At 48.8% G+C, this 21465-nt stretch overlaps 1 protein-coding gene across 2 annotated transcripts in view; it reads left to right on the forward strand.

The window, feature by feature from the left end:
- Ky (kyphoscoliosis peptidase) overlaps positions 1-21465 on the forward strand; it is a 42267-nt gene that overhangs the window by 5157 nt on the left and 15645 nt on the right. Inside the window, exons 1-7 of one of the 2 annotated variants that reach the window (XM_031344751.1) lie at positions 309-837; positions 3683-3745; positions 7119-7181; positions 15127-15201; positions 17346-17408; positions 19480-19562; positions 20831-20939. In XM_031344751.1, the coding sequence (XP_031200611.1) occupies positions 702-837; positions 3683-3745; positions 7119-7181; positions 15127-15201; positions 17346-17408; positions 19480-19562; positions 20831-20939 (592 nt within the window). In that variant the 5' untranslated portion in view covers positions 309-701. Of the gene's footprint in view, positions 1-308; positions 838-3682; positions 3746-7118; positions 7182-15126; positions 15202-17345; positions 17409-19479; positions 19563-20830; positions 20940-21465 lie in introns of those variants that run through there. The other variant, XM_031344752.1, reaches the window with a different exon arrangement.

Below are 21465 nucleotides of genomic sequence, written 5' to 3' on the forward strand. Positions count from 1 at the left end.
TTCCCCTCAGGCAAGAGCTAGTCTTCCTGAAGGAATGGAGAATTTTAAGACCTCCATCTTAGGAAAAATTAGATTGTTAAGCTTGATACCCAGTAGAAACTGTCATCAATAGGGGTTGGTGGCTTGCTTCACCATAATGCCTCAATCTATGAAAAGAACTATCAACTTTCATAACCTACCCAAGGGAACAAAGAAGTCAAGGCTAAAGACGTGGCCAACATCTGCCCACCCTGCAATTCAACCTTCTTGCCTTCCTTTTCCAAAACTAAACCAGCTCTGATTTGAAATTTCAGGATTAACCAGTGACTTCTCTTAGGAGATAGATGGTGGCGATGAGACAGCACCCAGTCCAGCCACAGGGAAAACTTTGCTGGAGCCCAATGCCTGCACTTCCGTTGCACAGGGAGGAAGGGTCACAAACCCTGCAAAGTGCATCCTGGGTGCACTGGCTGGGCCCGGGGATTTCCTTTCAAAGGTGACTTAGAGGCACTTCAGGAGGGTAGCGCCCTCCCGGGCGGGTCCTTAATGGTGAATTTGGCAGAGTCAGCGAAACTGCGCCCCGGCGGACCTGGCGGCGGGGCAGCGCCCTCTCCCGCGCCCTCGCCCTCTCCCGCGCCAGGCAGCGGCGCGCACGGGGCCATTTGCAGCCTAGGCAGCCTCGCGAGCAGCCGCTGCGCGCGGGCCGGGAGGGAGGCGGCACCATGGAGCTGAAGAAGGACAGCAACGCTGTGGCCATTGACATGCTGCTCATCGTGCACTCCGAGAAGCGGCGCGCGGCGCAAGCCACGCACTTGGACACGCAGGCGGACCCGGGCGCGCTGCTACAAAACCGAGGAGGTAACACCCGCCTGGCCTGGGTCCTCAGGATCCCTGGGCACCTCGGCCACCAAGCCCTGGGGTCCGCCCCCCGGGGGGCGCCTAAGCAGCACCCCCTTCCCCAACAAGGCCAGTCCAAGCCTCTCCTGGACCGCTGCTTGGGTCCAGGCACCACAGCACCTGCGTTCCTTGGCAACACAGCGCACTGGTTGCCCCAGGCTGTTTTCTCCTGCTATTCTCTGAAGGGTGCAAAACACTTAGAAAAATGCTCTTCAGGAAGAAGCCAGGGCCTGAGGCTGATCACGTGTAACAGAGGCCTAGTCCCCAGGCAGCATGTAGCTCAACATAAGGCACCAGGGACCGCAGAGGATCCTTGTATTGAGTCAGACTTTGAGATAATGTAGAACCTTAGTTTCCCCTTTCATAAACCTCTCTTTCTGCCTCCAACAGATATAAGGACTGGATGGGTGAAGGGAATCTGGGCTGGGGTGTGGTGGAATAGGGTTTGAAGTCTGACCGTACTTGAGTTTAGCATCAATTTTACTTCTTCTGCAGACTTGGGAAAACGAAAACTGACAAGCGATTGCTTATAGAGTGATTGTGGAAGGCAGGATCTGCCTCTATTCTAAACATACACATACACACACACACACACACACACACACACACACACACACACACAACTTGTATAGAGTATAAAGGGTGCTGAACAGAAGCTCAGGAAATCCCCGAGAAATGTAGGGGCCTCGTGACACTGGTCTTGGAGGAAGCCTCTGAGACTGACTTCAGGGTCTAACCCTGCACCACATCTTTAGCAGAGATGCCTGACCGCTACACGCAGAGAGATGACTGCTGCCTCCCCCTCTCTCTTCAGCTGCTGCGTTCCTTGGGACCCCCTCCTGCTGCTTTATCTGTCCCCCAGAGCCTCTGTGCACATGAGGCACCCACAGCCGGTCCACCTGCTGTGCTAGGGCAGCAGTTCCCTAAACAACCTTGATCCACCAGCCACATGCGCTGGAGCTACACTGCAGCTCCTGGGGAGCTGAAAGGGAGGCAGTTAGGGCAAAAAGACTGGAGAATTGAGAGTGTTTGCGCAGCAGTCAGAGTTTAGGAGGGAGTGTGGGGATGGGAGCTGTTTAGGTTAATAGATTCTGTAGTTCTCCCGATGCAGCTCCTGGGAGAAGGGATTAGACCCTCTCAGGGTCTTTGAAGGAGAAAGAAAATGTCCTTTCCGCTTCTTGCTTCTTGATGGGAATGAGATGGCGCCTGTCGCATGTAACACAATCCAGAAGACCGCTCCCCGAGTGAGTGTAGTGAAGCCCAGCTCCAAGTCAGCCCAGTAGTCCACCACCCAATCGAGTCCCTTTGCTTCTGACACCAGAGAAGATAAAGAAAGAAGCCCTGACGTGTTGGCTATCAAAACTGCCCAAAACCTAGCCAAAATGCCCATGACTTCAGAAGGACATAGATACTTTGGCCCTGACTTGGGGTTAAAGCACCCCTACTTGAAAGGCATTGGTATTTTTCTATAAACATTTTCCCAGCGAAGGTTTCTTGAAGATGCTGGGAAGTCTTCAAGAAAGAGAGAACTGTGTCCCCTATTCTGCACCAAAGTGGAAAAGGGAGGACGGTGTAGAGTCTCCAAGGTCTGCCACCCACGGAAACCCCAGGCTGTACCGACCTGAATAGCCACACTTTAGGACACAGACTGAGGGAGAAAGCCCTAAGTCAAACTACTTGTTCAGACATCTCACACAGATGCACAACAATCCAAAATCACCCTGCCAACTTTCAAGTCTCTTTCTGTCACCTGGAAGTGAGGAGTTCTCCCCCTAACAAGCAACCACGGAAGGCCCTAACGTGTGTCCCCCATACACATCAGAGAAGAATAAAGTTCAGCTATTGTCGCCACAGTGCAAGGAGGAAAGGAGTCAGGGGGAAGAAGAGTCACCAGGGACTTAGGCTGCCGGGCTGGCCTAGTCTCTCTTCTCTTCTCTAGGAATCCAGCATGTTCCCAGTTATTTACATAGAACAGTACTTCCCACAGCGCAGGCTGCAGGCTGCAGGCTGCGGAAGAGAGCAACAGACTTTGTAGAAAAGATCAGGGGAGGGGAAGGCTGAGGAAGATTTGGGGGCTTGTGGGTAGGTGAAAGGTTAGAGAGCCAGACCTGAGACTGAGCTTCCTGGGAACCCTGCTATCAAGTGTGCCACAGAGCTGGTCTTGTGGTGGTGACACCTCTGCTCCCACTTCCCGGGCACACATCAGTTCTGACTCAGTCTCTCAACTATCACTTCCAGCCACTGCCAGGGAGAGAGCTTCCCTTCCCTTCTGCATTACATTATCGCCAGAACAAAACACGGGTGCATCTGATGGGCCATGCTGAGACCTACAAAGGCCTATACTCTAGCTGCAAGGGATGCTGGGAAAGTAGGCAACTGTCACTCTCTACTCCCATAGGAACAGGCAGCCTTTGTCCATGCTCCCTGCTTGCAGAAATGGGCAGGCAAAGCAGACAGATAGAAAACTCTCAGAAAACGATAGTTTCATACTTACGTATTGGAGATATGGGAATGGGTATGGGGCATCTGTATAGCAAAAATTCCTTCCGGAAAAATCCTGATAGCCAATCCCACCATCACTAAAATCTATCATTTTCAAAAAAAAAAAAAAACTTTTTTTTAAATTAAGGGTTGCGTTGCTTCCTCAAATGTGTCTCATTCAAGGGCAGTGTATCTCAGATCCTGAAAGAACTGGTTCCCACAGCCTTGTTTAGCACAGATGGTTCTGTAAGTGGAACAGTGGTGCATGGCACTCACCCTGGGGCTCCGTCCACAAAGAGTCTCACACCCAATCCTTCTCTCACAGGATTCCAAGGTGTCAGAAACGGAATCCGAAAGTGGCAAGAGTTGGAAGAAAACGGCTTTCAGGGTAAATCTCTTTTTCCTTCTGTTTCTTTGTTCCATCTCTGTAAATGACTGGAAGAGCTGGGTTGTGCTCATTAGGAAACTGGCCCTAACATCTGATCGGTGAGCAAACATGGCTGCCTGTGGCTCAGCCAGGCCTCTAGGCCTCTGTGAGCCTGGAGAGCTTTCCCTGGCATTAGGGTTCCTGCGTTTCTGGAAGCTGCAAATGGTAATGATGCCGTGAACTTCAGTGAGCATTTGTTTGCTGGGTGAGCCATAGAGGAGGGTTTGGTGTCACTTGGGGTTTTGAAGGTTGTGTGTGTCCAGAGGCAGGGCTGCTGGCATCATAAAGCCTACACAGCTTAAAGAGTGTTTGGGTTTGTTGTTGTTGATGTTGTTTTCTGGACAGATTAGGATAGTGGCCTGTCTTAAATCAGTATTACTTGAGGACTGGCAGAGCCAGTCAAAGGTTCTATAGTCCCCACTGCCCTGAGCTCTAGAATACAGTTAGAAGTTCATTTCCAAAGCCTTTTCTCTCTGGCTCCAGACAGCATTCTTTTCTGATGGCCCAGAACCTTTCTGAAACACAGGAGATAGGCCAAATATAGTGAGCTCTGTTTTGTGTGCCTCAGAGATTGATTACCCTGGCTTCCAGGGGAGACATCAGTGCTAATATTGCTCCACGGGAACACAGACTTCTACTAGGCATCCGACCTCCCCTCCCAGAATGTTGTTAAGGAGTTCCATCAGACGCCGTCCATGTGAACCATGGAATCAAATGTCTGCCCCTCCACAAAAGCACAACTGAGGAAGGGTGAATGACTATGGCTTCGCCAGCCTTTAGACAGTGGCAAAAAGGGAAAGCAGACTAGGAAAACTAAACTTATCTATATGCTTATTCCTTCAACAACTCTGGTTAGCATTGACTTTGTGCCAGGCAAAAGTTTAAGTGTTAGAGATTGAACCGTTAACAAGCAAGTCAAGGAGCCAGTCCTTGTAGGGCTGTGTTCAAGTGATTGCCATTTCCCTGTGTCCCTTACTTTATTCACGAGAAGGAGTCATCTTCAAGATGCAAATACACCCACGAAGGAAATCATCCTTCCGTGTCCTGGCTAGTGGATCTGTGTGAAGGCTTCCTTAACTCAGGCTAAGCTCTAGGGAAAACCTGACTCACTTGGAGCGGCAAAGGTTGACACCATCGCTGGCGCAGCGATACTCTGGGCCAATAAGAAGCCTAAGAATGAGACTCCGGGAACTCCAGTCATAGGAATGGCCACTCAGAGCATGTGTGCCATGTCCGTGTGTGAGCAAGTGAGCGAGTGAAGGGAGACACTGGGTAAAAAGAGAATATCCTTTATGTTGCTCTTCTCTCTTGCCTGTGTGAGCCATCTGTCAAGCATCAAAGGCCTCTCAGAAAACACTGGAGTCATTCCACTTTGAGCATCTTCTAGGTTGGATGGGAGGTCAGTGAAAAACATCACGAAATAGAAAGCAATCCAGTAACTCTCAAGATGATTATTAAAACAAACAAACAAATAAACTCCGATGTTCTTAGTATCGGTTATAGTTCTTAGGTCTTAGTAAAACATGTGGAATTTTAATGTAAGACTCCATCTACTTCTTAGATAACATGCATGTATAGGGGAATGTAGAGGCTTCATTCCACGGTTTTTGATGCCAAGATCCAGGACACTAGTGTTGTAGCTGATTCCATCACATATGTGCCTTGTTGGTACCCAAGTCACCCAATGCTGCTAACCAACAGGATGTCCAGCCCCAGCAGTTGGAGAAATTTCATCTCAGAAGGAAGTGGCCCAGTGGCATGTGCTGACAGAGTGTGCACAAATGGAACTGAGTGTGGTGTTGATCCAAAAGGGCACATTTGTCCTCTTGTTGCTACTCGGTACACTCCTTGGGCTTGGGTGTTGGCGAGAGGAGGGTGGGGAGCCTGAAACACTCCAATCTTCTGGAAGCAGCAGGTGTTTGGGCTGAGCCACCCCTCTCCCATAGCTCGCCCAGCAACGGGCTTCCCCTGCTGTGATTGGCTGCTCTCCTTGGTCCTGGCCGAAGTCTGCCTAGCAGCACGGTGTCTGGTGCCCTACAGCTAGAGAGATGCCACTTGTGCAGCCCTGGCTATAAATACCTCCCAGGAGCTGTGCCCGCCAATCAGCCGCCTTGAGGATTCCCTTCCCGGCTCCTGTTTCCTCATGGAGGTACAGCCAGCCGTGCCCACAGAAGGCAGCCTCCCTGTCCTCACCCGAGTGGCCTGGAGCTCCAGCCCAGCATGCCACATCAGCCCACATTGGCACACAATGACAGTGCATCTGGCCTTGGCTAGCCAACCAGGTTCTGGAAGTCCTGAGGGCCTGACTCAACCTGTTCATAGGAAAAGGCTAGAGCGTGCAGGTTCCCCAAGGCAAACCTCTGCTGGGTGGATCCCAAGTCTAGCCCAGCTAAGTGCCCTGCCTACCCACCTTGACCAGCTTCTGCTAGGAGTAGGCATGGGAAGCACAGAGTTGCCTTCGCGATTTACCCCACTCTGCAGACGGCAACCCTAGGGATGTGCTAATTCCCAGGCTTGAACCACCGTTTCCCCTAAAGGGAGGCTCACTCTAGGTCCCAGGAAGATGACAAATTGTAAGGGGAAATATAGTATGAGAACTTCCTTCTGCCATAATCATGGCCCTTCCTCGATGCTTCCTACATTTATAAAGTCAAGGTTCAGTAAGGATAGCCCACAGCCACAGAGCAACCATAAAGGAGAAATGAATTCATACCTCAGAAGGGCAGAGAAGACAGTGATGGCATCTCTCTTCAGCATCCTGACCCCACTGGGCCATAAGGCCATGTAAATATCACCAGTGGGCACAGAGAACTCAAACATGTTGAGTGTTCTGTAATATTGGTGAAACTAAACCAAACCGAGTATCCTCCCACCTTCAAGGTTAGAATCGGAGGCAAGTTACTGTCCCTCTGCTCCACAGAGGGAGGAAAGAAAACTGAACTAGGGGTTTGGAAGCCCAAGAGTTCAAGTGCCGTGTTGGAACCTCCCAGTCCACCCTACAGAAAGTGGTGACGGTCAGGCAGGCGTCTGTGTGTGAGAAAAATATTTTGGAAATTGTAGCAAAAAGTCCAGAGTGGCAATTCCATAGACAACTAGAATGAATCCCGGCCTGGAGAGGCTTCCACTCAGAGACGGAAGGGGTGGGCACTTGTGGACTTTCCATGAGTGAGGCTATGCTGGTCTAGAGGTGTGCACACCATGGCAGTAGATGTGCTTAGCCCTCACCAGCATACAGCTACCTCGGGTGCACCCAGATCCCTCTGTCCCCCTCCCAGGGAACATTATACCACGATCAGGGCAGTCACTTGCCACCTTCTTTGTCTTTCTTAAATAGGAAACTTGCCAGAGAAGCAGTTCCTTCAGCAGCCGCAGGTCATCACCTCCTATGACAACCAAGGTAAGAGACAAACCACTAACGGCCATCTCTCCTGGGGCTGTGTGCCTGGCTCTGCTGCCTAAGTCAGCAAGCCCAGGATAGAGAGATCAGGCTGCAGGGAGCACCTCCTCTGTGATCCATGAAGGTTAGAGCATCCTTCCGTCTCTCTGCATCCCAGAGGAAGAACTGAGACACTGTACGGTTCAAGTCTGTCCTTCCTCTCCAGTCAAGAAATGAAGTCCTTGGATTATGGAGTCCCACCATTATCCGTATCATTGTTAGTGCTGCCGCTAACACTCACAGAGTGCAAAGCACGTGTCTGGGATTCTGCCAACCCCTATACATACTCAAGTATCAAAGCAACCCTGATTGGGTGGCAGTCTCACTGCTTTACAGATGAGGAGACCGAGGTTTGAGACAGCTATCCAGCAAGAGTCAGGAGCCAGCTCTCTGGTACCTTACCTCCAACCCCAGCAGGGTCTCAGTTGTTAATTTTCACATGGCTGCACTTCTGCGGCTCCCTGGAAGCTGATCTCCTGCTGTCTCACAGTATCCAAGTCCTCCCACATCCTGAGTCACAAAGGCTCCTTGACCTCTCTTGAAGCTGAGCCGGACGAGAAACACCCCACTTAGCAGCAAGGTGGAACAACCCTGTCCTTCCTTGAGAGCCCGAATTTTCCCAGAAGTGCTCTGGGTTCTTGGAAATGGCAGGCAAGGGCACGCTCTGCTGACCAGGCTGATTCTGCAGTTGTCTAGACCTGAGGCTACCACAAGGTAAAATTGAGGCTTCCACTATGGCTGGAGAGAACCTATTTAAAGGACTCCAGCACCTACCATGGCTCTTCATCAGATGCCTAAGGTTCTCAGGCTCAACCTAGAGGGTTGGCTGCCATTGCTGATGCCATAAGATGCAAGAAAACTATGGCACAGCACCCAAGGGGCACAGGCATGCCCCTTCCCGAAGCATAAGAATCAATGCAGGCCAGGCTGCTTCTCTGACACTGACATGGCTGCACAACCTCACATCAGAGATACTTCGCTGATGTGGAAAGATCACAGATGGGCTGCCATTCTCTCAACATGAGGAACAAAACAAAGACTCCGGAGTGTAAAACTGAGTCCTAGTGAGAGGGAAAGACAGAAGGGGAAATTAAGGCAGGAGGGATAGTGGGGGGCAGGGGGTTGTAAATCAGTTTCCTGTAGCTTGTTGGCTAGAAACAGCAAGACGATTTCACCTTAAGCTTCTGGGATTGAGGAAGTCCGAAGTCAGCTTTGCTGGGTAAAAGGCAGGTGTCAGCAGGCTGCAGCCTTTGAAGCCTTGGGAGGGAGTCCATTCCTTAGCTCCTTCTGCTCCTACAGGCTGCCAGCATTCCTTGGCTTTATGGCTATGTCATTCCAGTGACTGCTTCTATTATCGCATGGCCTTCTCCCCTTTTAGATAGACAGTTCTCTGTTTCCCTCTTATAAAGTTATATGTGGTCACATTTGAGGCCCAACCAGGTAGCCCAGAACAATCACTCTAAGATCCATAGGTAAAGCTCCATCTGCAAAACCTCCCTCACAGTCAGCGATTCTGCATGGATGCCATGAAAATTCATTATGCAGCTCATGATAAGGAACCATTGTAAACAGAATAGAGGAGGCGGGGGTGCAGCTTAGTGGTTTGACTAGCATGCATGAAGCTTTTTAGTCTGATCTCTAGCATCTCCCACTCCCAGATAAAAAGAACAGGTGAGCAGCAACTGAGACAGAATATCTGTGTAAGAAAAGGGGGCGGGACAGACACAAGGGCATCTGGGGAGAAATTTTAGCTGGGAGCCATGACATGAAGGCACAATCAAGCAGGTATCTGGTGGGTATGGAAAGTCTGTGTCTGTGACCAGGGGAAAGGGGGGCATGAACAGAGTAAGAAGCAGGAGTGGAGGCAGAGAGGACTTGGGGCAGGACTTATGGTCAAGGGCTACCTTCAGTGTGCTGGCTTCTGATCAGAGTATGATGAGCAGACATCAAATGGCTTTAGACGTGGTGCCTCTAATATTGGGGAATGAACAGAACAGAAGGGGGTGACTGGAAGCAAAGAGGACTCCCTTGGAGGTGGAATCATGATATCCAATGGGTTTCCCATGTTGTGGATCTGGGCTAAAAGGAGAAGAGCGGGGAGACAAGGATTAAAGCATAAGCCAGGGGTAGATACAACAGATGCAGACTGGGGGAGAAAGGGAAAGAATTGGGCGTCACTCTGTGGAGACCTGGCATTCAGAAAACAACAAGGATATCACAATTATGTGCTGAGTTCCTACTCATTGGCAAGCCTGGAACTCCCCGGGCTCTACTCTGGGGACCCTGTCAGCTCCAGCACAGCTTTCTTGGGAGGTTCAATAACAGCGTGGATCAGAGGCAGAACACAAGGTGTGTGCCAAAAATCAAGCTAAGCACCTTTCATGGCTCTTCATCTCCCTCAGCCACATTCTATGAAAGGTTTCCTTTCTCCCTCCAAAAAAAAATGAAATCCACCTTATGGATGGAAAAAATGAAGAAACCGAGGCACAGGGGCATCTAAGCAGCTTGCCTGACGTTATGCAACTAAACAGAACGAGTCAGACCCAAGAGTTGAACATGTCTGGGTATCCCTCAAAGCCAAGTGGGCTTAACTTCCGTACCACACTTCTCCCATATAGGACAGGGACCACAGAACTGATTTGAGTACAAGGTCCCTGCCCAACCCGGCAAGAAGTCCAAGGCTCCAGGTGGAGCTTGTTGTTCAAATGGTTCAGCTTTCCCCTCCTCCCCAGCAGCTTGTTCAGTGGTAGATTTTATACAGCAGGTGATAAAAAGCACCTTGCAGTGCACCGGGACCTTGGAAGATGGATCTGCAATGGGCTTGTGTTTGGGTGGCAGGAGAACGGTCGCAAGGAGGCACGGTGACTTCGAACTAGGGCTGTGGCTAAGGAGTCAGTTCTGAAATGACACCCATCATGCTTGTCCCCAGTTTTTGGAGCTGACTGCTTCCCAACTACTACATCCTAGAAGCAAAGAGCACACATCTTTTAAGATCCAGCCAGGCATGGTTCATTTGAGAGTGCTTTTAAGATGACGAATGTTTAACTAAGATTTTTCCGACTTTAAGTGTTACAGAAAAGTATGTCCAGGCTGTAAGTGGATCAGCATGTACAGAAGACTCTTTAAGTAAATGGATAAATGTCTTGCATAAATCCTGGGACCCCTCTGCATGCACACCTGTCTCCCTCCCCCCATGCATGCATACATACCCATGCACACATGCTTGCCTGGAGGTATTTGTTAATTGATCGATGCTCCTGGCAGCCACTTCCAATCAGTCAGAGCTAATGAACAACACAAAACCCAGTTGCCGTGCCGCATTAGGTATTCTGAGTCAATTGAGCTGTTAGGCAAATACCGATTGACACCTGGAGCCATTAGGAGAGGTGTCGTGTGGGAGATGTCACCTGACTGGATAAAAGGCCAGCCTAGGACAGTGCCCACAAAGACTCGGGACCCTGTATGCATCTCTGTTTTTGAGACGGGAAGGAAGGCGTATCAGCAGGGTTTAGAAAAAGTCCAGCCTGAAAGCCACTTCACAGGGGTAGCAAGAAATAGCCCTAAATGGCCAAGGCTGCAGTTTCAAAAGTCTTATTCAGCACATGAATTGCTGGGGAAGGGTATTGTGAGGGAGACCAGCCAGGACACCCAAAGTCTCAGGAAGGGTCTCTCATCCTTGACAGTCAAGGTCGGTGTGATTGGCAGCTACTTGGGATTTAGCTCTGACTTGAATTTTGCCAGAGACTCTTCATGGTGAGAGCAAGGTCAGGTTAATATTTTTATTAAAGTCTCAGCTTTATTTGATCTAAAAGTGAGGTTGGTGCACTGTCTGCCTCTCTAGTGAATGCTGGCCATCTTGACACAGGGTGATGAACACAGGCCATTCCCAGGGTGCAGAGAAGTCTTGCAGATGGTCTCCTCAATCTCTGAAGGAATGCAAAACTCCAGAATTGGGGTGAGAGTTTGGCCACATTCAGAATCAAACAGCAGCACAGCCTAGGGACAGCCCGGTCCTGGGCAAGGAGACCGAGTAAGAAATTGCAGGGGGGGCTCCAAATGACATCAGGGGGAGCTGGTGAACTTCAGCCCCCCTAAACATGAGGCCACCTCCCCGTTAGTCCCAGAAGGGCCCTAGGAGTGGTTTGCTTTCTGTCCCCATCACTCTTCACAAGAATCATGGTTGGAGTTAGGGCAGCTGGATATGCCTAAGCTAGGAGCAGTGTGAGGGGGAGGCTCATTGTTGGGCCCTAGGCCCACGAGCTGTTCACCTCCACAGCTCCTTTAAGGCTACAATCAGTTCAGTCCAGCAATCTCAGCAATACTGTGGGTCGCAAGCCACAATAGAGTGAGCTTGCAGGGGAACCTCTCACAGTTCGCCTTTCACGACGCATCTTATGGCCACACACCACTTTGGGACACATCTCAGAAAGAGTTGCACAAGAAAGTGAAGAGGCCAAGTTAACCAGGGCCACAAAGAGACTACGCTGTGTATGACAGTGGCACACGATCTTCTGACAAGAATGGACTCACGCCCTGAATTCTGAAACCCTCAGCATCTTCATCCCAAGGTCAGAAGGCTGGTGTCACTGGTAGTCAATGTGCTAGATACTAGGCTTTGCAGGTGAAAGTTGGGCTAGAGAGATGGCTCAGAGGTTAAAGGCGTTTGTTCCGCAGTCATGAGGGCTAGAGTTCAGGTCTCAGCTCCCACATGACAGGGCAGGCATCCTCTCAAATGCCTTTAACCCAGCTCAGAGGCTGGCAGAGACTGGAGGCTCTTGGGATTTGCTGGTTTCCAGCCTAGCTGAAACACAAGCCTCATGTTCAGGGAGAGGCCCTGCCTCAAAGAAATAGGCAGAGAGTAATAGAGACCCTTCTGCATGATCCCCACACGCAAAACCCATAGACCCACACACACATTAACTAATTGATTAGTTAATTAAATATTTAAAATGTATGTTAAGCCTTTTGGTCGAGGGAGAACACCTTGTATCTCTGGTCTCATTAGCATGCAAAACGAGTTTTAAAAGCATATAAGAAAATAATGTTTTTCCAAAAGAAAATAATTGCAGTATATTTTAACAAAGGATTAATAAAAAGGAACTCTTTCTTACAGAACCACCAAGGGAAACATAATAAATTAGTAAATAATAATAATAATCAACATACAAAACAAATTTAGATAGCAAATAAAAAAAATTTAAAACTACACTAAAATTTTTTAAATACATAAAACAATAAGGTGCCCTTCATTAATAAAAATGTAAAGGATTTATGAAGGCAGGTGCCGGTGAGCTTAGCAGGCATGTTTGTGTTATCCACCACCACAGCACTCAGATGCTAGTGGCATCGCGAGCTTCCAAGCCTGCAGGTCTGCTGTCCACGCCAGACCCAGCTGATCTCAGCTCTTGGCTAAGCTAGTGCTGGCTGTCAGCTGGTGGGCTGGCTGGAGACCAGATGGTTTCAAATAGCCTCACCTGAGCAGCCCCGCTCTGCTCCCTGTGGTGTCTCACCCATAGACTGGTGCACACACAGCATAGCACTGTGGCAGGAATGCCAAGAGTGCAAGCATGCATTACAAAGTCTCTCCAGGGCTAAACTCAGACCTTGAATAATAACACAAATTTCTACCCCATGCTAGTCGGCCATACTAACTTGTGAGGTCTGTCTACATTCAAGGGGTGAAACAAAACACCTCTCATTGGAAAGAAGATGAAGTGTCAGCAATCAACCAAGGCAAGAATGAGTGGAAAAAGGCATTTTTCACCCCTGACCCCATTGGTGGAATCAGAAACCAACGGAAGGACGCATGGGAAAGTTGGCCAGTATTACAAAAGCCTTCCAAAATCCTCACTCCTTTCCTTCAGTGTTTAAGAATTCACTCTCAGGAACTGATTGGAAAAGGGTTAATGATGTCTTCTTCATCCTGATGCTCACCGTATCATCGTTTAGCATAGCAAGGCACTTGGGGAGTGCAGAGTCTCCAATGCACACAGCAAGTCCTAGTGAGTACTCTGAACACGTGACAGGAATATGTGTCCCACTACCTTCCAGGACTGCGTGACGCTTTCTATAGCACTACAGAAGCCACGCCAGCTGACAGTGCTATTTAATACTTCTCCACAGTTGCTGATTTTTTTAAAAAAAAAAAAAATAATCCCTTCAATCTCTGAGATAAGAGAGCCGATGTCTCTGACATAATGTATATTTGTCTGTTCCTCTTTATAATTCTTTGAGTTTTATTTCAGATATTTTAAATCTTTGTGTTCAGGTGACTACATAATTGACATTGTCACGTCTTCTTGATAAGCTGACTTTTCTTCACTATTATATTATATTATATTATATTACATTATATTATATTTCTCTACCTCTGGTATTTTCCTTTGTTGAGTGCATGTGTTATTGAGCAAATTGTCTTGATCTCACTGTACCTGAAAAATGTTTTTATTTCATTCTCATGTAGAATTTTTATTGGATAGAGACAGTTAATTCCTTTCAGAATCTTTTAAAGATTCCACATATTTCTGACCCAGTTTCTGATGAGAAATATGTAGCAACCTGATACATAATGGATCACTTATCCTGAGCGTTTTCAGGGACATTGTATCTCAGTGGTGAGATTTTGTCACATCTATCCTTGGATCTTTTTTTATCACGTTTGGAACACACTAAACTTGAGTCCGTATCTGTATGTCTTTTCTCAAATGTAAGTAGTTTCTTATTTCTGCAGCTACTTTTCTGCACACATGATTTTCTTCTTGCCAGAGACATGGACAGTGGACTTCTAAATGAGGTCCTGTGATGCCTGAAGCATTGTTGGCTTTTCCCATTGTCCAGACTGGATCCTGGCTGCTGTTCTCAGGCTGGTTCCTTTGGCGTGCAGAATGTTGTAGCCCATCTTCTATTTCAATGTTAAAGTCTTCGCTTGGTTCTTTCCATCTCCTGTTTCTTTGCTGAGTTTTGTATCTTTTGAGTGGTGGCCTTTGCAGGACCCATCTGCTTGTGTGCACCATGAAGTGGCCAGTTCAGAATGAGGGCATTGTTTGGTATTCAGACTGTGGTATATAATGCATGGGGTGAGACCTGTGGTGTGCAGTGGAAAGGTGACCATGGGAACTTATTTGCAACTTTAAGGAATTACACTTAGTCATGCATGTCCTGTTCCTCTGGCCAAAACAAACAAACAAACAAAAAGCTGGAGCTCTGGTCTTTCCACTCTGGCAGCTACCTTTCATAACTGTCTGGGGACAATCAGCAGAAGAGATGAAGGAGGAAGGGAGGGAGGGAAAGAAAGAGGATAGAGGGAAGAAGAGAGGGAAGGAGAGAGGGAGAGAGAATGCATATGCCATGTGTGCCTGGCTACTAATCTCACAGCTACCCACGTAGTTGCTTCTGTGCTGAATCGGGGAAATATAGAATAAAGAAAAAACACAGCAGAGGATGTCCCTACTCCCTGAGACAATTAGGGGTTCCCATTCTTACCCTTCAAGTAGAAGTTGAATTTTTTTCTTGAGTACCCTTTTACGTCCATTCTGCACCTCTGGGTTGGGATGCCTTTGACTGAGGTGTTGCCAAAGTGAGAAGGAGAAGGGTAGACTGATGTGCTCCTGTCTCTCAGCCTGGTCATCGTCAACCCCAATCCATTCTTTTCTATCACTGACTTTCCAGGGTCTTCAGGTGGGTTTCCCCATGCATTCCATTCAGGATGGTGGCTGCGTTAGATGGGGTAGAGAGTGCTTGTGTTTCTTGTTTGGGTTAGTCTGAAAAAAAAAAAAAAACACGAGTTACCTGCATATTCAACAGAAAGATCTAAGATGAAGCATGATCTGCCATTTGAACATCTGTCACGAGACTGAGTGCCCATCCTGGCACCATTTGGCTCAGAACGTCACCTCCCCCTTTGCAGGTACTCAGCTGACTGTGGAAATCCACCCCCAAGATGCCATGCCCCAGCTGCTTAAGAAGTTCTCTTTGGCTAAACGTACGTACATGTGCAGGGCCGCTCAAACAGAGGGCAGGCAAGGGCAGGTGGGGGAGCTAGATTCCAGCCTGGACATCTTCTGAGAAGATCAGAGAGGGGCTTGAGCCTCCAGCCTGGGAGAAGGAAGGAACACTCCCATTCTATACACACTCATTGTGTTACTCTCTATTCCTATTGCTGTGACCACCTGACGAGAATCAACTTGAAGAAGGAAAGATTTATTTCGGCTCCCGGTTTGGGGAGATACAGTATACCATCGACGGAGAAAGTTTGGCGGCAGGAAGTTCCATAATGGCAGGAGTGTGCAGACAGACTCATCACTGCCTCTCGGGGTGGTCAGACAGGCAGCAGAAAGTGAACAGGAAGTAGAACTGGGCTTTAGAGACTCAAGACCTGCCCACCCACTTCCTCCAGAGAGCCTTCTCCTCCTAAAGGTTGTACATCTCTCTAAACCAGCGTTAGTATCCGAGGACTGAGTGTCCACACACATAAGTCTATGGGAGCATTTCACAGTCGAGTACGATTACCCAGATGCTCTGTAATGAGGTCCAAGTGAGAGTGCACATAACTAATAATGCATTCTCTCACCAGACTGTCGCTACCAGCGTTTTAAGACGCCATCTGTGGGGCTGCCAAAAACCGTGGCATGCACAGTGCTAAGTGCCTCCCATGCCTCAGCTCTGTGACGTTTATGCAGACGCTGGGATTCATCCCGTGTTTTTTTTTTTTTCAAGTGGGCAAAGTGAGGCTCAGAAAGGAGAAATGACTGTCCAGGAAAGTTTCTTGGCCAGAAGATAAAGACCCGGGTCCAACTCTGAAGCCTCCGAATTTAGCTGTAATATATAGCAGTTGTCAGTCTATGTAGGCGGGCAGGATCCTGACTGCAATGACTCTCCATCTCTGCTCCATCTTCACCCTGGCCTGCCTCTTGGCTGATGGGGTTCTCATGAGGAAAGAGGCAGAGGAGGCTCAAGTCCCTTCCGTGTCCTCTCAATGATGCAAAACCTTCCAAGGCTCTCCCCGCAGACCTTAGCAGTCAGGACCCCAGGAAGGCAGTGTCATGTGGCTCTGGTCTCCACCGTGTGCTTTCACTTAAACTTCTTTTGGATTCTTTTTATTTCCATATAGAAAAAGAGGAAAATAAGTATGACACCCTTGTAAGATTGTTCTTAACTCCCAGTAAACACGCGCTACTCGGAACCCTGTCATTCCATCTGAAGATATAGGAGGGGGAAAAAAACGTTCCAAGGAAAAAACAGAACCTATTTCTGGGAATGGAAAACACCTTCTCAGCTTTCAGTTCCTATATTTACAGCCTGAAGTGGCTCTGGGGGCATACACCACCTGCCTTGGTGAGCCCACCCTCAGTTCCAAATGGTTTCACTAGACACCACGTCTTCCTGACCTGGCTTGGAACCAGCAGCAAAAGCCGCTTTGCTTCTTTCCCAGGGACTCTCCTGTTGGTCACCATTCACAGCACTAGGGCCACCTACTCCAAGGGCTACATGACCTTCTGGGTCCCAAGGTCCATACACATTACCTTTTGTGCCTCTATTATTGTTCTTAGCTTAGTAAGTTATTGTGTTGAGAAGACATAAAACTGTCCATGTATACTGACAACTGACAACGCATTATAGCTAGAACCAGAGACTTTGGAGTTGGACCTGGGTAGGTAACTTTCTTGGACAGTCATTTCTCCTTTCCAAGCCTCGCTTTGCTGCCTTGGGAAACACAGGGCGAAGACAGGTCAAAAGGCTGAGGCACAGAAAGTACTAGAAGAAACCGGTCTGTACCTATAGCATCTGCAACTATGTTCCAAGATGGCAGAATGCAGAGGAGGGGTGACCCACAGCTCCATGCGGGTCTGCTGCAGGGTATACAGCCTTGAGATCACAGCAGGTTCTGACTCAGCTCAAAGACCATAGATCTCTTTCTTGTCATCCATTCCCTGTTTCCAGTCTCTCCTCTGGCCCAGCAGACCTCACGGAAGGTCTAGCCACAGTGCATGGTGGGTGGGAATGGGAGCAGGGAGTCTAGGAGAGCAACCATGAACAGGGAGAGCGGCTGGGACTGCTACCTAGAGAATTGCCAGTGCTTACTTTTCTGTTCCTTATGAGGTATCTCTGACCTTTGGGATATTACAGGTTTACAAGGTGATAAAAATGGAAACATGAGACCCCGGCAACCTGGAGGGAAAGATGCCCATGGTGAGTCCCAGGCCTTCTCTGGGGCCTCTTGAGAAAGCAGTGAGTTAGCCTCATGGTCCAGTCTCCAGCCAATTGGTACTGGCTTGCTGGGACATCAGGAATCTGAGACCATCTGTGGATCTGGGAGAAAGAGTGTCCTGGTTGCCTCGTAGTGTCTGCCACAGATACTGGGGAAGAGGGAAAACTCTTATATCATCCCAGTGCTAAAGATTAGCCCCTTTCTGATTACAAGGCAGCCTGCCACAAGCTATGGTGGACCCAGGATGCAGAGTGATGTTCATTTGAAGCTGGAAATGTAGATCAGTTGGTAGTGTGCCTACCTAGCTTGCATGAAGCTCCAGGTTCAGTCTTCAGAACCAGACCAACTGAGTACACCGACATACTCCTGTAATCTGGCACTCGGGAGGTGGAGGCGGGAGGATCAGAATTTCAAAGTCACCCTCTGCTATGTAGAGAAAAACAGCCTCAACTGGAGACCATATAGAAAGAGAGAGAGAGAGAGAGAGAGAGAGAGAGAGAGAGAGAGAGAGAGAGAGAGAGAGAGAGAGAGAAAGAAAACTTAGATAGGGGACTTGGAATATAGCTCAGTGGCAGAATGCTTTCCCACCATGTGCAAGGTTCAATCCCCACTGTGACAAAAAATGCAAACATAAATAAATGAATAAATAAATAAAATGGAGTGTCAAGTGTTTATAAGGTAGGGAACATGTGGGTAGCATGTTAAGGCAGAGAAAGAAACACTAAATGGGGTGATATGAGGTGATAGATGGTCTGGATTGGAATCCTGCTTTTTCCTCTAATCCATCTTCTCTAAGCCTCAGTTTCCCCCTTGGTAAGCCAGATGCTAACTTTGGTTTCATGCACACCTGCCTATTTTATTTGGCCTTAAAATCAGAGTAAGTTAATTAATGCCCCTGGTGTTTTAAGTATCTTCCTATAAAATCATATTCCCCAATTTGATTCTTATATAATCTGCTCGGAAGGTAGATTTAACGAGGCATGAATCATCATGGGTATTTTGAATATAAAATATCAAATATTGTAAAAATGGAGCCAGGAGTGGAGGAACTAATAAAATAGAAATTTTAACACCATTTTAGAAGTACCATCCTTCTAAACAGGAAGGCAGGGAAGAGCTGACCTGAGTGGAAGCCCCTGTGGTGTGAAAGCCCCCCTGGTCCTCCCCCCCTCAACCCCCTACCCCCATCACTCTGGCACTCTTATCGGGCAGGCTGAGGAGAACACTGAGATGTGAGGCACTCAGCAGGAGCTGGCCAGTTACTCCCCTTCTGGTGGGGGTGGCCGAAGTATAGCTGCCTTTGGACCACCCTAGATGGTTATATCTGTGCTAAGAGATCCCAGCCCCAACTCTGTGGGTAAATAAGAGCCAGGATGATGTCTCCTCCTGAGTCCTAGATCTGCCTCCCAGAACTGACTGGGACACTTCTATATCCAGTGGGAAAATCAAGATAGACACTGGTCATAAACCAATATCAGAGTCTTGTTTTCGATCTCCCTTTCTACCTCTGTGGCATGACTCTAAGTCTAGGTCTCCAACTGGGAGCCTCCTATGGGACCCAGATGGCCAGCTCTGCCAGGCTTTCTTACACCCAGCATGCCTTGAGGTATCTTACACCAAGCACTTGGCCATGGGTCCTCCCTGATTAAGAATACCAGGGGCCAGCAACACTGCTTAGATGCTTCTTACAGAAAGTTAAAAAAAAAACTAAAGCTACTTATCAGGGGTGGGAAAGCGGATGACAGCATCCCTTCAGTCATTGTCTGGGCACAATTGTGCTAGCCAAGGTTTTTAGTGCTGAATCTCCAGGGTCATCAAAATAATCTTCAAGATCCCTGTGGATCTTCAAGACGACCACAGGGGAAGTCCCAGTTCCCAGTCCCACTTGTCCAAAGAAACTTTTCTAGGAGGTACAGGAGATACAGCTCTTGGAATGAGTGTGTCAGTGTAAGAAAGGTTAAAGAGCCATGGATCCCCCAAGTGACTATTAGGCTTGAGTTCACAGCCCTTCTCAGGGGTCCCCATACTGACCTGGTTTCTCTGTGCTGACAGCCTATCCCTGGGACAGATCCAGTTTGAAATCCATGCCCCTGGACCTCCGGCACTTTGAAAAACTGGATGCCTCTGCCTCACAGGTAGGAGAATTGACGCCCTGGCTAAGGTCCCCAAGGGTGACTTGGAGTTCCCCAAGTCAGGATAAAAAAGGCCGACCTCCAGCACTCTCTTGAAAATACCCTGAGTAAACCAAATGGATAGTCTATGACTGTCCTTTCACCGTGTACCTTTGTTACTTTGTTACTGTTACTTTACTTTGTTGCTTCGTTACTTTGTTACTTTGTTACGATTGGGATCAAATAACTGGCAGGAGGCGAGTTGATGGAAGGAGAGTTTGTGCTGGCTTACAGTTTGAGGGGGTACTGTGCCTGGGGACAGGGGGGGGATTGGCAGCAAGAGCATGAAGGTGGCTAGACAAATCGCAACCCTAGGCAGGAAGAAAACAGACGGGAAATGGAGCAAGCTATAAAAGCTCAAGGCCTGACCTCCAGTGACCTATGTCTTCCAGCCAGGGTCTGCCTCCTGAAGGTTCCACCACTTCTAAAAGAATGCCACCAGCTGGGGACCAAGTGTTTAGATTCATGAGCCTAAGGGGGACATTGCACATTTAAACACCACCAGTGTGGGTGAGGAACAGAAGGCCCAAGGGTTGTGTTAAACCCATAGGTGGTGCCTTAGTTACTTTTCTCTTGCTGTGATGAAACACAATGACCAAAAGCACCTCGGGGAGGATAGGGTCCATTTCATCTTATAACTTGTAGTCCCTCATCCAGGGACATGGAGGCAGGAACTCATAGAGATGGGAGCTGGTGCAGAGGCCGTGAAGAACACTACTGTCTTGCTCCCATGGCTTGCTCAGCTTACTTTCCTGCAGCACTCAGGACCACCAGCCCAGAGGTGACACTGCCTCCCACGTCAACCATCAATTAAGTCAATGAGACAAGCTTGTCCACAGGTCAAATCTGGTGGGGTATTTTCTCAGTCGAGATTCCTTCTTCCCAAATGACTCTAGCTTGTGGCAAGTTGACATAAAACTAGCCAGCACAGATCAGGTTTAGTAAATCCTAACCATGACCACAGACTGCTGTAGCTACCCGGATACCTGCCTGGCTGGCCCCAGATAATAAGAGGAAAACTGAGGTGGCTCTAGCGCCTGAGATTCAACTGGGCCAGCACACACGCCCTGTCCAGCTCCCCTCCCTCCACACTATTTATCCCCAGACACCCTCTGCCCTCCTGGGCCCTGCTCTAGCTTCCTGACTGGAGGGAGAGTAGCTGGCCACAGTTGGTGGGTGTTACACTCCCATCTTCCCCTGGCCCTAATAGAGTCTGATCTTTCTGCTCCCAGGTGACAGTCAAGAGCGGCCTGAATGAGCTGGTGAGTGACTTGCTCCAGGAAGCCCACAGCGATCTGGAAAGGGTCAGAGCCATCTGGATCTGGATCTGCCACCATATAGGTATGTCACTAAGGGGGGTAGCCCTGGGGACCCTGGATGCCCACTTCCTTCAGATTCCTGCTTCTGTTGCCTCATCAAAGTGAGGAGCTAGGTCAGGGAGAAGTGCCTGAAGTAACCAAAGGCTAACTGAGGAAGGTACAAACCACCCTCCTCAACTGCACCCTCACCCAGAAGTTGCTGTCCCTGGGTCCAGGATTCCCAGTAAGCCTGCTCTACGGAGATGAGAACCCGGGATGGGCTGTCTCCAAGAGGGTGGCCACAGGCTGAGCAACACAGCTGTACAAAGGACAGTACCAACACCAGAAGGTCCTAAGACAAGTGCTAGCAAGGGCAGACGCTCATCTCCCTATCTCCTGCTGTCCCGCCTGTGTCCTTGGCCACTGGCTTCTACCTACTCCCAGGATTCTCTAGCCATCTCTGGGACCTGGGCCTGAACAGCTGCCCACTGCTCTCGGTGAGACCGTTAGAGGATTCTCACCGGGTCCTGTCAAGTCACAGAAGGGGCTTGTCAAAGGCCTGCTACTCC

This window comes from Mastomys coucha, unplaced genomic scaffold, assembly GCF_008632895.1.
Source record: "Mastomys coucha isolate ucsf_1 unplaced genomic scaffold, UCSF_Mcou_1 pScaffold23, whole genome shotgun sequence".
Classification (NCBI taxonomy): Eukaryota; Metazoa; Chordata; class Mammalia; order Rodentia; family Muridae; genus Mastomys; species Mastomys coucha.